Consider the following 15,341-nt stretch of genomic DNA (forward strand, 5'->3'; position numbering starts at 1 on the left):
TAAACTTGCTTAAAATGTTCCCGGTCGCTTTAAAGGAAGCCGGTTGGAGGGGGGCTGCCGCTGTTATATTAACTTTACAGTGGTTTCAAGCCATAAAAACTGCTATAGGGAGGAGCGGCAGCGGCCAGGCGGTCCAGCTGCGGCCCGCAGGCACCCTGCACGCGCCCGCCCCGCCGCCACGCTGCTGCCCAAGAGGAAGGTCAGCTCCGCTGCGGGCGGGCGGGTGGGGGGGGGGGGAGGCAGCGGAGGAGAAGCCCGCGAGGAGATGGGCCAGGTTGTCAACTAAACCTGCTCCTGCAAAAGTGGAAACGAAGCCCAACGAGGCAGCAGGAAAGGATAAATCTGCAGACAAAAAAAGTGCAAACAAAACGGTAAAGGGGAGCAAAGGGAAAACAGGCCTAAGTGGCTCACCCAGAAACTAAAGATTTACCTGTAGAAAACGGAGAAACTAAAAATGAGGAGAGTCCCCCTCTGAGGAAGCAGGAGAGAAAGAAGCCAAGTCACACCATGTCTTATCAGTGGTCCCCATCTCCCTGCTTGTACAATCCAGGGGAAGATTTCTATCAACTAGTTTGTAAGTAGCTCTAGAAACGTTTTTAAGAAGGAGGGAATTCCACCTCATCCCATTTTTTAAGTGTCAATACTTTTTTTAAAGAGGTGAAATCATGTGCTGGTTGTTTATTTTTTGGTACAACCAGAAAACAGTGCGATATTGAATATGGGAGGCTTTGATTGTCTTGGGTGTCAGCTTAACATTCCATAGATGGAGGCAGTTTTTATATCCTATAATACAGAGCATATTAAATGGTCATTTGGTGTCAGTCATGCATTTAATAGGTCTTGAACATTTTGAATTACTTCTATTCCCGTTTTTGGTAGAATTATTTCCTAAACAAAACCACTCCTTGATCTTGGCTCTCCCTGTCAGGATTTTGCGTACTGTACCATCTTTGGTCGTGGCAGTCCAGTTTTCCCTAATTATTTTGTTAACGTGCTGTGAAAGATTGAAAATTTGAGTATGTCATGTATATGATGTTAAATTGTGAATTAGCAGGACTTTGATACAACAGCGTATCAACATTTGAAGGTATTGGTACTTGATATTCTACTCAGGAAAATTAGGCTCCAACAATTGTAAGCTGGAAAGTCAATGGAATAACTTTAGAAAAAGAATCACGACTATATGACGGTTGAGGTTTTTGGTACGTACATTAAGAATTGTGTACAAATTGAAATGTCTGTGTACTTATCCTCAAAATCACCAATAAAATCTTGGTTATGAAAGGAAAAAAAACTGCTATAGTCGTGCTCCCCTGGGGACAGGTCACCCCAGCTGTGGCCCTCAGCCTTGAGCATCAGGGTGCTCAAAACCTAGAAATGGGTTTCACTGATCAATCTGGAGCTGGACACACAGGTGACAGGCTGGTGGGGTGGGCCTGGCCCTCCTGGGGTGGATGGTAGGAGGGGTAGGTACTCCCGCAGCCCGAAGCAGGCAAGGTCTGCCATGTGCACTGTCACCAGGGCGTGGGGAGAATTCAGAGCGCCGAGCCCAGGGGCCCCGGGGACCTTGTCCACACCAGCCAGTCCTGTGGTGGCCTTGAAGCTGCGGTTGTGGTGTGCCCAGCTGGGCCAGGTGGCACGGCTCCAGGCTTCCACAGTGTTGCTGGTGTTATTCAGGACGCTGGGGCCGGGCTGGGCGGCTGGAGCCACTGTCCGGCACCGAGGTACCGAGGTTCGCTCTTCTCCTTGCACTTCCTGTGCGAGGCAGCAGGTAAAGCAGGATAAAGCAAAGAACGCTGGCGCAGCTGACGCCGCCGCCAATCACTGCAGCCTTGAAGAAGGTCTCCCATCGTGGCGCAGGCTTGCACATGTGATCCGAGGACCACTGAGCGCTGCGCCCCATCATCTGGTGGCCTGATGTGAAGACAGTCCCCACGGCAGTGCCACTGCCACCAAGGGCTTGGAAGCGCGGGGGCAGCCGCACAGGAGCACAAGTGCCTGCGTGGTTCCAGGGGTGGTCGTGGCATTCCCAGTTCCCATCCCTCCTCCCTGCCTCACCCAGCTGTGGGGGTACTACTCCGCACATCCCTGAACTTTCCGCCCAGACCTCTTCCCTCGTGTTAATGATTCCGCCTCCAAAGTAATTTATTACGCTAGAATTCCCATTATTAATTACAACAGCAACATAAAGAAGCAAGACAAAACTTGAGAGGTATTTTTAGTCACCTAAGGAGTGCAGACACTTTGACTGTTAATGGTCCTAAATAGGTAGACTAGAGCTATAGAATGTCCTGAATTAAAAAACATTCATTCGAACAGCAAATGTGCTACTTTGGGTATAGGTTCTAACGGACTAATCATGATGATCACAGCCTGTGACAACACATACCTCTTCATTTATCCCTTCGTGCACTCAGATATTTAATGAAGGGTTATAACGTGCCCAGCCTTATGCTAGAAAGTTCTGATAAAATAGTCATCATAAACAGACTTGTTTTCTGTTTTCATGGAACTTAGTCTAGTTGAGGAAATAAACATAAATCCAATCATTGCAAAAAAAAGTTTTTAAGATGTGTAGCTAAAATTGGGACCAGTGTTATGAAGAAAATTATCCTGCAGGCAATGGAAGTTTCTAAACAAAACGGCAGCGTGTTCAGATCAGCACATTAGGATAAGAAGAAAACTGGTAGTTCAATGAAATTACAGTGTAGAGAGGTATTTAAGGCAGCAGAGCCAAATAACTACGTAGAATTACAATGTTAACATTCTTCTAATTCTTATGAAAGGTGCCAAGGAATTTTCAGTGATTATAAATCCAAGGCCAGTTTTATTGCTGATGTCCTCAAAGCACTTTGGTCTTGCCAAGCCCAGGGCCTTGGCCCAGCAAATACTAACTCCAGACACTGTTCAGTGAGTGACGTCAGAGCCTTTTCCTTTCCGGCCTTCCTTCCATGACCCTGCCAAGATTTCAGTCACGACAATCGCATCCCGGTCAGTATAGCTCTCCATTTATTTCAAAAGAGGAGACTCTGCTCACCTGATTATCTAGTTTCAGCTGTCGGAGCTTCTTGGCCTCATCTTCAAAGGCACTGTTTAAAAAAAAAAAAGAAAAGAAAAGAGCATGTAAAGAAAAATTCCTTTCAAAACCATGTCAATTTGCTCTTCTCTGTAGCCACTCCTCTGGCCATTTGGAACCCCTTAACTCTGGGCAGAAAAGCGTCCGTTTCTAGATGCTGCCCACACTGAATGCAGGCCGACTGCCATTCTTTATGCCACGCATATTCCACAGTGTCCCTGAGGAGACTAAAACACCCAAAGGATAAGAAAGGTACAGAACACAGAATCCACACATGCAGGGATGTGTGTTTTTTTTCCTTTTAAACCATACACTGAACACTCATGATATTCTGGACACACTACAAAGTGTTTTGCATACATTATTTATTGATCCCCCAAACAACCCTATGACTTAGGTAGTTATTTTTCACACTTTGTAGGGGAAGAAACAGAGACTTGGAGAGCCATGCATAAGGTTAAACAGCAGAAAGAGACCCTAAGCCCGATCTCTTTCCATAGTCTAAACTCCACCTAAAACCAAATAAATCTGACTTGTTTTTTTTTTGGAGCTAGCTGTAGGAGAGGGACAATTAGATTGTGTGTAATATCTTACTATATACCCCACTGACTTCCTGAAGATCTAGGAGTTCTCTTCAAGTTAGCCATTAACAAAACATGTTAGGCATTGAAGGAAACAATAAGTATGGGAGAAGAGACAAGACCTAGCTAGTACCACTAGGAGACAGATTTTCTTCATGGAAGACAACAACAAAAATGGAATAAAAATGAAAAGCCAAACACTTTAAATTTTTAAAAATTTTATCTGAAGCCTTTTCTATTTTTGACAATGTCTTAATTTAAGATTTTTATTTTGTGACTGAGCGTTTTTGTTAAGAGAAAAGTATGAAACACAGCAGGAATGGTTCTCAATTATTTGTATTATAAATTTTTACTGGGAGCTTACTATCAGGAAAAAAACCATAAAAATGAGGTCCTATTTAAGAAGACAAATTCCATGGCTACAAAGGGAAGCATGGCTTTCTCTGCATTTGGGGTAAATACACCAAAGTATCTATCTGTGGTTTAATGGTTTACCACTACATTCCTACATTCAGAAGGTTTTATGCATTTTAATAATGCATTGCAACTTGGAATTTGCATACTGTCTCCAAGACTCTTCCTGTCTGTCAATCTGTAAGCAGATTTAATAACCCTTTGGACACAAATGTGGAGGTGCATTCTGATTCTATGACAATCCCCTCTATTAATTCCCTTACAGCCTTTATGTTAAAAAAAACAAAACACTGGATATTCAAACAGATCATCTCCTTTTTCCCTGCACAAAAGAAGGACAAATAAAAATGTCATATAATTTTGGCCTTGACTTCATGGCCTGCGTTTCTCTTAGATATGTACTTGTTTTCCTTAATGTCTTTAATCCTCATTCACATAGTTTAAAATTCTAGCTTTATCTGAACAGCACCCTCCACAACTAAGATTGAAAGGACAACAACTTGACTTGGAAAAAAAAAAAAAAAGTCCTGGAGGGCCGGCCCGGTGGCACAGGCAGTTAGAGCTCCGTGCTCCTAACTCCGAAGGCTGCCGGTTCGATTCCCACATGGGCCAGTGGGCTCAAAAAACAAACAAACAAAAAACAACAACAACAACAACAAAAAACAATATTGAAAAAAAAAAAGTTAAAAAAAAAAAAGTCCTGGAAGTACACACTGTTCCCCAATAAAGTCCTGTTCCCCTTCCCCAATAAAAAATCTTAAAAAAAAATAATTCTAGCTTTATGACTGGAGTGCTAGACTATCATTAGTATTCGGTGGATATTAGCATGAATTTGATAAAGGTCTACATAAAATAATTAAGACAAAAAATATTATGAACATTATAATTTGGTGCAAAAATCCGCTGTTATGAACTAGTATTTTTAGTGTTATGAACAACTACTGTTATTGTTCTGCTTTTCCTCCAACTCGCTCTGCCCTCAACACGAAACCAGAATTGCAAAACTCTCTGGCATGTTAAAAAAAAAAAAAATCATCTGATTCCCCCCTCCCTCAAATGCTAAGACCTCCTATAATGCTAAATTCTGACACACGACTAAAGTCCTCAAAGATTTCTCTTCAGGCCTCTAATCATAGTGAAGAAACAAGGTGTGGCTTCAATGCCCTGTCTTGACATCACTTAATTCCTTTCATCAGGCCTGGGCAAGCTGAATAATTTAAATAAACAGGGTATAATCAAAGCATTTAACCTGAACAGGAGAAGCACTAAAAAGATGCTACGAAACTGTAATATTTAGATACCTCCTATACATCAGAAGCTATACTTTCTCTGAGCTCTAGTGTTAAATTATAACTTAGCAGAAATAATAAAGATATTTTATATACTTATATTAAATCTGAACTAGAATTTCTAGTCTAAACTAGAATCTGATCTTACTAAATTTGCATTTTCCTTTAATATTCTTTTTCCTTTATTTCAAACTGAGTTGTTGAATAGCAAGCCTAACCAAGCCTGCTTAGTAAATCAACACAAAAAAGAATTTTTTTAATAAAAATTTTTAAATTTGAGGTATAACTGACATATAACCTTATATTATGTTCAGGTGTACAATATGATTTGATATTTGTATACACTATGAAATGATTACCACAGTACATTTATCATCACATAGTTACCAATTTTTTCTTGTGATGAGAACTTTTAAGATCTACAGTCATAGCAACTTTCAAATATGCAGTACAGTATTATTAACTATCGTCACCATGCTGGACATTACATCCCCAGGACTTAGTTATTTTATAACGAGGAGTTTGTACCTTTTGACACATTTTTTCTACCCCCACCCTCTAGCAACAAACAATCTGTTCCCTGTATCTATGAGCTTGTTTTTTTTATTTTGTTTTGTTTTGTACTATATTTTTTTCCAGATTCCACATGTAGGTGAAATCATAAGCACAGGTTTCCCCTGCTATTCCAAAGTAGAGTTCCTATGAAAACTTTTGGAAGCCGAAATGGCATAAAGCAAAGAAGCAACTACCATTCCTTTGTATGGAAAATTTTTTGATGTTCTCAGACCCCAAAAATAACCTATTAAATCATACCAAATATGCTTAATTACATCCAGCTTTACCCTAAGCACAACACTCTTACGAGCTCTCTTGAGTTTTGGGACACCTTCGGACCCATCTTGCTAACGGAGGCGCTTGGCCTAAATCCAGATAACGCACAGGCGCTCACAGACACAGTTCACCGCTATGGCCGCCTGATGCTGGAGGCTGAGTGTAGTTCCCAGGGAAGGAGCGTGGCCACTCTTGGGGTGTGTGCTGCCCCTAGGATGGCTGCAACACAAACACTGAACGCTATTTCTGCTTTTTGCCTTTTTTCATAAAGTGAAAATCCTCTTCGGATTCTTTCAGTTAGCACAACAGGTACTAACACAGGCTTTTCAGAAGAGCGAAGTGGCATAGTGACACAAGCTTTTGAAAAGTGGAAGCTACATGTACTCGTCTTTCCCTCTCTGACTTATTTCACTTAGTATAATGTATGGAGGAGAAAATGGTGAATTCAGCTTGACCACTGAATTGGAGAGCTGAGCTGGAGATATCTATGGGACCACAAAGTAGAAAGGGTAGTAAACAGCTAATAGACAAGACTTTTTTGCGAGAGAGAAATATTGGAAAGGAGTTGCTTAGGACGTCGGGAACTCAGGCGAAGGCACCAGTGAAGGGATGAAGATGAGGTCCAATCCTTTACCGGATTTAGCACCAATCCCTGTACAGAGGGATGCCTGAAGTGTTTGGGAAGCAGTTGCCACTGGGGCTGATGATGCCTGTGACAGAAAAGAGGAAACTGTCTTTTTTGCATGAGTGAATATAAGACAATAAAGTGATCACAATCCTGGATCAAGAACAGCAAGGAAAGCATGAACTGAGTATCAATCCCAATGATGAGCTATAAAAATGAGAAAGAATGTTCTATCAAGTATTTATTTAAATTGTTAATCTAATGAAAATCATTTTCTTTTTGTACAGAGCCATGGTATAAATTAACAGGTTAGTATACAACCACAAAGAATTCCTGCAGAATAAAAGAAATGGAATTACTACTTTTCCTCCCATTTTTTTCATGAAAAATTTCCTATTTACTTGGTATAAACAGGGAAAACCTTAAGCATACATCTGGGAGAAACACAGACCTACTACTCAAGTGTGGCAGATGACCATTCCTACACAACACCATTCTCCAGAACTACTCCCCAATTACTGACCAAAATCTAAACTACAAGGCTTTCCCACTGCAGAGCACACACAATAATTTTCTGAAAATGTGTGCTACCTGCCCGTCTTTGTTTATTGGCCCCAAAAATATTCCCTAATCCCCCAATACTATTATTCACTTATTCATCTAACAAATATTTAGTAAAAGTCTGTCACAAGATTGCCCCTATTCATTCATGCCTGTACACACACGTTTAAGAATCACTAGATGAACTGAAAACAATGCAAGCATCTGTCAAGAGTAAACTGGATAATAAAATCTGGTATAGTCATGTAATGGAATGTGATACATCAATGAAAATGAATGAACTTCACCTTAACACAAATCTATAAATGGATTGTAAACAAAATGTAAAACAAAACAGGCAACACAAAAAATAATACATTTTTAAGCTTCCTTTTATATAAAGTTCAAAAACATAAACCAAATTGGATTGCTCATAGAATATACACATAGGACAAAGTGATAATGAAGAGAAAGGAAATGATCATTTCAAAAGTTACAGTAGACCCATGCAATGAGATAGCACTTCCGACCCACTAGGACAGCTATAAAAAAAAAAAGATAGTAAGTGTTGGTGAGGATATAGAAATATCAGAATCTTCCTATATGGCTGGTAAGAATGTAAAGTGATACATGTCTAACAGTTCTTCAAATGATTAAACATAAAGTTACCATATGACCCAGAAATTCCACTTCTAGGTATATATGCAAGAGAAATGAAAGCACATACCCAAGCAAAAACATTTTTTCTTTACAAGTATATTATTTCTTTAATCAAAAAGATTTTTTAAATAATGTATAAGTTACAAGGCGATTGTTGGTGCCACACCATTCTTGTATGGATTAATTTTTTCTTTCCAAATTTTTCTACATTGATTATAAAAAATAATGCATACCCATTTCATAAATTTTATAAAAATGCATAAAGAAAAAGAAATGGTCTTTTCATAATCCTACCATCTTGAAATATCACGGCGAACATTGCAGTAAACATTCTTCCATATATTTCTATCAATTTTTATATATTTGAAATAATATTTATGATTTTTGCATCATTTTAAGACTATACCAAAAGCATATTTTTATGTTATTACAAAGGTTTTATAATTATAATATTAAATTGCTATATAATATTCTATCGTATAGACATTCTATAATTTGTTTCTTTTTTATTGTAGTAAAAAACATCAAATTTAACATCTCAACCATTTTAAGTGTACAGTTCAGTAGTGTTAACTATATTTACACTGTTGTGTGCATACAAATTTTTATAGCATTTATAGCACCATTACCCATAATATCCAAAATGTAAAAACAACCCAAATGTCCATCAACTGATGAATGGGTGAACAAAATCTAGTATATCTATACAACAGAATATTCCTCAGCCATAAAAGAAATAAGTACTAAAAAATGGGAGAACCTCAAAAACATGCTAAGTGAAAGAAGCCAGTCACCAAAGACCACATATATGATTCCATTTTTATGAAATGTCTAGAATAGACAAAGTTACAGAAAGTAAGAGTGATTGCTTGGGGCTGTGGGATAGGAGTGGCGGGATGATAGCTAAAGGGTCTGAGGTACCTTTCTGAGGTGATGACACATCTCTGTGAATATACAAATAACCACTGAAGTATATACTTTAAATGGGTGAAGTATATGGTACATGAATTATATCTCGATAAAGCTGTTATTTAAAAAAAAGAATCCACGCATCTATACCGATTGTAAATAAATAAAGTGGCACAGCAACAAATAAAGGGCATTACAGAATAATCGCAGTAAATATGGAAGGAATGACAGAAGTAGAATATCACCATTTTATAAACACCATATTAATAATTGACACTTGCGAGAAACATCGATGGATGCTATAACCACTGAGTGAAGTAGGATATCCAACACAACTCAAGTGTCTCCCCGCAGATCACATGAATTACAAAGAGGAAAAGGTAACTTTACAGTGAAGAAATCTGGCAGACATTACCTGAACCAAGTGATGGGATACAGTAACTAGGATGGGACAGACTGACATCAGGTGTCCCCGGAAGTGATGTACTGAGAAGAATACAATATATTTAATATTCTTGTCAACAATGTTTAAGCTACATCTTATTCAGGAGGAAAGAAACCCAAACTGAAGGAAATTCTCTAAGACAACTGTCAGGACTTTTCAAAAATGTCAACAGCAAGAAAGACCAAAAAAAAAAAAAAAAAAGCTGGAGAACTGTTGCATGTTAAAGTAGAGGAGAGTAAAGATATATCTGGCAACCACACATAAACATAATCCTTGAAATCAACATACAAACAGTAAAGACTATTACAGGTGCACTGAGGACATGTGACTCTGAGCTACATATTAGACAAGAGTATCATATTAACGTGAGGTGTCCCACACGTGGTAATAGTGCTCTGGTCATGTGGAAATCGCCCTCCTGTGAGAATGGGGTAGAAATGAGGGAATGGGAACAGGACCGTAGGATGGGAGAAGCCACGCTTCCCTGAGTATTCAAGGGTCCATAATGGTATGAATGAGTGAATAAATGGGGGCAAAAGGACAGCTCTTTCATACAGAAAAAAAATCCAATTAATAAAGATAAAGAAATGATGGAAAAAGAAAATCGCCATTAGGCAAACACCACAGTGATAATTACTGCAGGCAAGTCCGATCACTGGATCTAAAATTAGTGGGTGAGAGTACATGAGAAACAGGATACTTGCAGAGTCTCAGAGTATCTGCCCACAAGATAATTACCACTACAAAGGGCAATGGGAACTCCGTAGTGGAGGAACGTGGGCGGCAGGACCTTACGGAAGGGTTAGGATTCCCACGACCAGCAGTAAGAACAGCAGCGGCCAGTTCCTCCGACTTCACGGCCCGAAAAGGGCACAGCGTCTTGTCTGTCGCATTCTTGCCAAACATGCATAACCTGAATTTAATCATGAGGAGACACCAGACAAACCCACACTGAGGAACATTCTACAAAATAAATGGTCAGTACTCTTCAAAAACGTCAAGTACAGGAAGGGCAAAGAGAGGCTAAGAAACTGTTCAGGTTGGAGAAGACAAAAGGGACATGACAACTAAACACGCCCCAGAATGCTAGGTTTGAATGTGGACTAGGAAAGGGCCACTACTGGGGAAGGAGGCAAAATTCAAATAAGACCTTTGAATTAATTAATAGTCATGAATCAATATTAATTTCCTGATTTCGATACTATGTACTATGGTTACGTAAGATATAAACATTAGGGAAAACTTAGTAAAGGATATACAGGAATTCTCTGATATTGTTACAATTTTTCTGTAAGTCTAATTTAAAAGATTTTTTAAAGATACTAAAAAATAATGTTAATAAGCAATGAATCCAAAGGCATAGGTAATCAATTGTACTTTTCTTGCAACTTTTCAGCATATTTTAATTTTTTCAAATTAGAGGGAAAAAAACAAGAAAATAGACATTTTGCTAAATGTCTACTTTACAGTCAAGGACTGAGGACACTTAAAAATCCATATGCCCTTTAACCTAGCACCTACATTACACGCAGTATTTCTAAGGAATGGAGATAGTACAGAATAATAAAGAAATTTGCGCAAGGTCAAAATTCTGAGGAACTGAAACTCATTCAATTATTAGTATCTAACAGACCATGCTGCCAAATAGTTTGAAGCATTTAACAACGGATCAACCACCTAGATTCTATGATTACTCTGCACTCTCAACCTTCCTTTTAAGTTCTCTTGGCCCGCAAAAAATGAAAAACGTTCTAGCTGCCAGTTACACAAAATCCATTGCTACTGTTCAGTAAGAGAGTGTTTCTTGCTGCTCCCCACACTGTGCCAAATAGCCAGGAGGCTGCAATCAGCACTTAACTGCAATGTCGCCAATGAGCCAGGAGGCTGAACAGCCTCCTCTGTGGTCCTAGAGGGACTCAACAGCCTCCTTGCCAGGAACACAGCAGGATTACACTCTGCAAAAAGGAAGGCTGTGAGCAGCCCAGGGCTTTTCTAACAGTAACTCGAGTGAACACTTCTTCTACTGATGATATGATTGCTTCATAACATCACAAATGACACTGTTCAGTCTCAGAGATCACAATTAAGAAACAGAAGAGAAGGAAAGCCTTACCCCACTTTATTAAATAAAAGCAACAAATGCCAATGTGGATTGATAAAGAGGACAACGTGGAAGGCAATTTATTCATTTTAGTTAGAAGAATTCATAATCATCAATCTTTAGTAATTAGCTACCTGAATGAAGTTGAAATAAATACGATTTATAAAAATCTGGTTCAACTCAATCTATCAAAAATAAATATACTTACTATGTGTGACAAGGAATTACTGGAAAGATGATGGTATAGGAAAGATAAAGGGAAAAAGGACTACCTCAAGACAATAGCTACAAAAAGTAACGTAATTTTTGATTCTTAATTCTACTCAGTTATTCATGCTTAATTGAAGATTTGACTACCACCCTCTTGAGAAAAACTGAAAATTGTAGGTTTGATTATGACTTTTACTTAAGTTCACATACTAAAAAAATCAACAAATTGAACTTCATCAAAATAAAAAAAGTTCTGTTTTGCAAAAGATTTGCTATGAAAATTAAAAGGCAAGCCACAGACTGGTAGAAAATGTTTACAAAATACATATCCAACAAAGGACTTACATTTAAAATTGAAAGAACTTTTATCAGTTTACTAAGAAAACCCAATTAAAAATTGGACAAAAGATTTCAACATTTATTTTACAAAAGAAGATACGTATATTCAAACCACCATGAGATATCAGTACATACACACACTGGAAAGGCTAAAATTTAAAAGACTACAACCATACCAAGCAGTGACTGAGAACGTGGAGCCACTTGAACTCTCAAGGTCCTAGTCAAAAAGCAGTTGTATGTACTCGTAAAATATACAACCACTTTGGAAAACAGTTGGTCAGTTTCTTTAAAATGTCAAACACATAACTAGCATTTGATCCAGCCACTCCACTATTAGATATTTACCTGAGAAATGAAATGCCCACCTAAATAAACAAACAAACCTATACATATATGAAGGTTCATAGCAGCTTTATTTGCAATAGCCAAAGACTGAAAACAACCAAATGGCCATCAGCAGATGAACACATAAGCAAATTTTATATGGAATACTATTCAGAATAGGAAGAGTTATTGATACACGCAACAAAATGGATGAATCTCAACATCATTCTGCTAAGTACAAAAACACATACTCATACTGTACAATTAGATTTATAGAAAAGTCTAGTAGACACAAAGTCATCAGTGGTGACAAAAGGCAGATCAGTGGGTGTCTGAGGGTGAGGAGGAGAGCTGGATGACAAAGGGCAGGGGAAACTCTGGGATAGCGTCACTACCTTGACTGCAGTGACGTTTCACAGGTACATACGTCAATACTCATCAATGCACAGTTCAAGTGTGGAGTTTGGTATGTATACATCAATTACACCTCAATAAAGCTATTGTAAAATTTCACATACAAAGGCAGTTAAAGTACTTCACAATCCAGATCCAACTCCAGCACTAGTGTCAATTTAATGTTAAATCTAGGCAAACTACATATTTTAAACTTTTGCCAACTGTACTGATAGAAAATCTCCAACATCAAAACTATGTTAAATGTGCTCCCATGCACACACTTCAGCCGTCTTATAAATATTTCAATATAAAGATGATCTAAGATCAGGCTTGCAACAAAAATATGCAAAATAAATAAGCATGTAAACTGGAGAATGGAACTTACATGAATTAGATTTCAGTTACTCTGTTATTACTCTCTCAAGAGGGCCAAAGGGCCCAAGGGCCACAAAGCTCTTCTTTCTTAAGCAAAGGTGGGCAATTTGAGAAGCAAATGCTTGTCCACCCCCACTAACCTTACTCACAGAAATAGACACTCTCTTCCTATCACAGAGGAAGAGATGTTTACCTTCCATAAAGTGAACTCCCACTGGAACACTGATTCTGGCCTCTCTCCCACCAAAATGAATATTGAATATTGCTCCTGTATCTTCAGCCTCTCCGTCTCTAGTAGATTCTTTCCTCGGTTCACAATCATTCTTTGAAAAGATACCGTCCTAGACATCATCTATCTATAAAGCTATGATTCTATCTCCACTTCCCATCATCATTAAGTAACTTAAGAATAATGAACACTCATTGTCACCATTTCAACTACAATTCACTTCTCAACTACTGCAATCTGGCTTTATTCCCTTATCATTTTTCTGAATCTCTTTTTCTAATTGCCAAAATAATAGTTTGTTTTCATTCTTCATTCCTGCATGACTTCTCTGAAGTATTTGACAAGAATAAAACTACTACCTCCTTCCTCTAGTGTTTTCTTGAAAACTCCTTGGTTCTACTCTGACCTATCTGCCACGCAGTCTCCTTTCATTCAATTCATTCCGCAAATATTAAGCATGGTTGTACATACCAGCACTAAGTTAGGCACTAAGGATGCGGGAATTAAAAGGAATTAGTCTCAGTCTTCATAACACTTCTACTCCTTTCTTTTCTATTCTCCTCCATTCACTGATATTGCAGCCAGGATTACATGCTCATCTACAGGTACTTCCTATGTCATCAAATCTATTTCCATGACTGTAACCCTCAAATCTTTACCTCTAGCATCCATATAAACTCTGCCCAAATATCTGGTTGACCCCTGAACCAAGCATGCCTAAGACAGACTCCAAGCAGTCCTGATAAGACTGAAAGGAGCACATTGAGATTTTGGCTGCTGCCTTCCAACTGAGTGTGCAATTAGCGTTCAGACAAGTGATCTCTTTATATAAAAATCAACAATCTTCACAGGAAAATAACAGAATCCAGAGTCTTTACAAATTATCATTCATAATGTCCAGAACACAATTACTCCATATGTAAAAAAATGGGTAAAATATCAGTAAAAATTATCCAATCTGAAGAACAGAAGGAAGAACTATTTTCTAAAATATGAACAGAGATTCAGGGACCTAAGGGACAATATCAAAAAGTTTAATATATGTGCAATTAAAATAAGCACTAAAATTTTCCCAAGTTTGGTAAAAGACAAATTCACAGATTCAAAAGCTCAATGAACCCCAAGAAGGATGAATGTACACACACGCGCACACACACACACACACACACGCGCGCGCGCGCACACACACGCGCACACACACACATGCACCCTAATTCAATGATCAATTTCTCTATGAAAAAGTCCTCAATTTTTTAATTTCTTAATAATGTCTTTAATAATTTTTTAATAATTTCTTCTGCTCTGCCTCAAGTGTTTTGAACATTTCCAAATTCTAATTGTGTTATAATTATATATAAATTATACTTATGCTCAATATCTTGATGTTATGTTTATAATCATTTCCTACCCACTAGAGCAGCGACATTCAAAAATTGCTGATAGTGTAACGGTAAGAACTATACAAAGGGTGCCAAAACTAATGTATACACATCTTAAGAAAGGAAAAAACTGTATTAAAATTGTAATACTCAATATATACTGATAATGAAAGATGTTACAGTCACATGTATACATATTTTTGGCACACCCAGTATTATTCAACGTGCTTTAGCACATATAGAGACGCATAATATAAAGGTGCATAAACACAAATAACTATTGGAACACCCTCCCTATTCACCTGATCTGATCCCCAATGACTTCTTTCTTTACCTGAAGATAAAGGAAATATTGAAAGGAAGACATTTTGATGACAGTCAGGACGTCAAGGGTAATACGATGACAGCTCTGATGGTCGTTCCAGAAAAAGAGTTCCAAAACTGCTTTGAAGGGTGGACTAGGCACTGGCGTCGGTGCATAGCTTCCCAAGGGGAGGACTTCAAAGGTGACTGTAGTGACATTCAGCAATGAGGTGTGTAGCACTTTTTCGAGGATGAGTTCACGGACTCGTATTTTGGATATTAGCCCCTATCAGAGGCGTTGTTTGCAAATAT

General features: G+C 38.3%; 1 protein-coding gene across 1 annotated transcript in view; it reads right to left on the bottom strand.

Moving 5' to 3' along the window:
* Positions 1-15,341, bottom strand: part of TULP3 (TUB like protein 3) — a 51,256-nt gene that overhangs the window by 27,928 nt on the left and 7,987 nt on the right. The window contains exon 2 of the mRNA XM_081060880.1: positions 3,038-3,089. Coding sequence (XP_080917006.1) covers positions 3,038-3,089 — 52 coding nt within the window. The remainder of the gene's footprint in view (positions 1-3,037; positions 3,090-15,341) is intronic.

Source organism: Rhinolophus hipposideros (assembly GCF_964194185.1).
Source record: "Rhinolophus hipposideros genome assembly, chromosome: 9".
NCBI lineage: Eukaryota > Metazoa > Chordata > Mammalia > Chiroptera > Rhinolophidae > Rhinolophus > Rhinolophus hipposideros.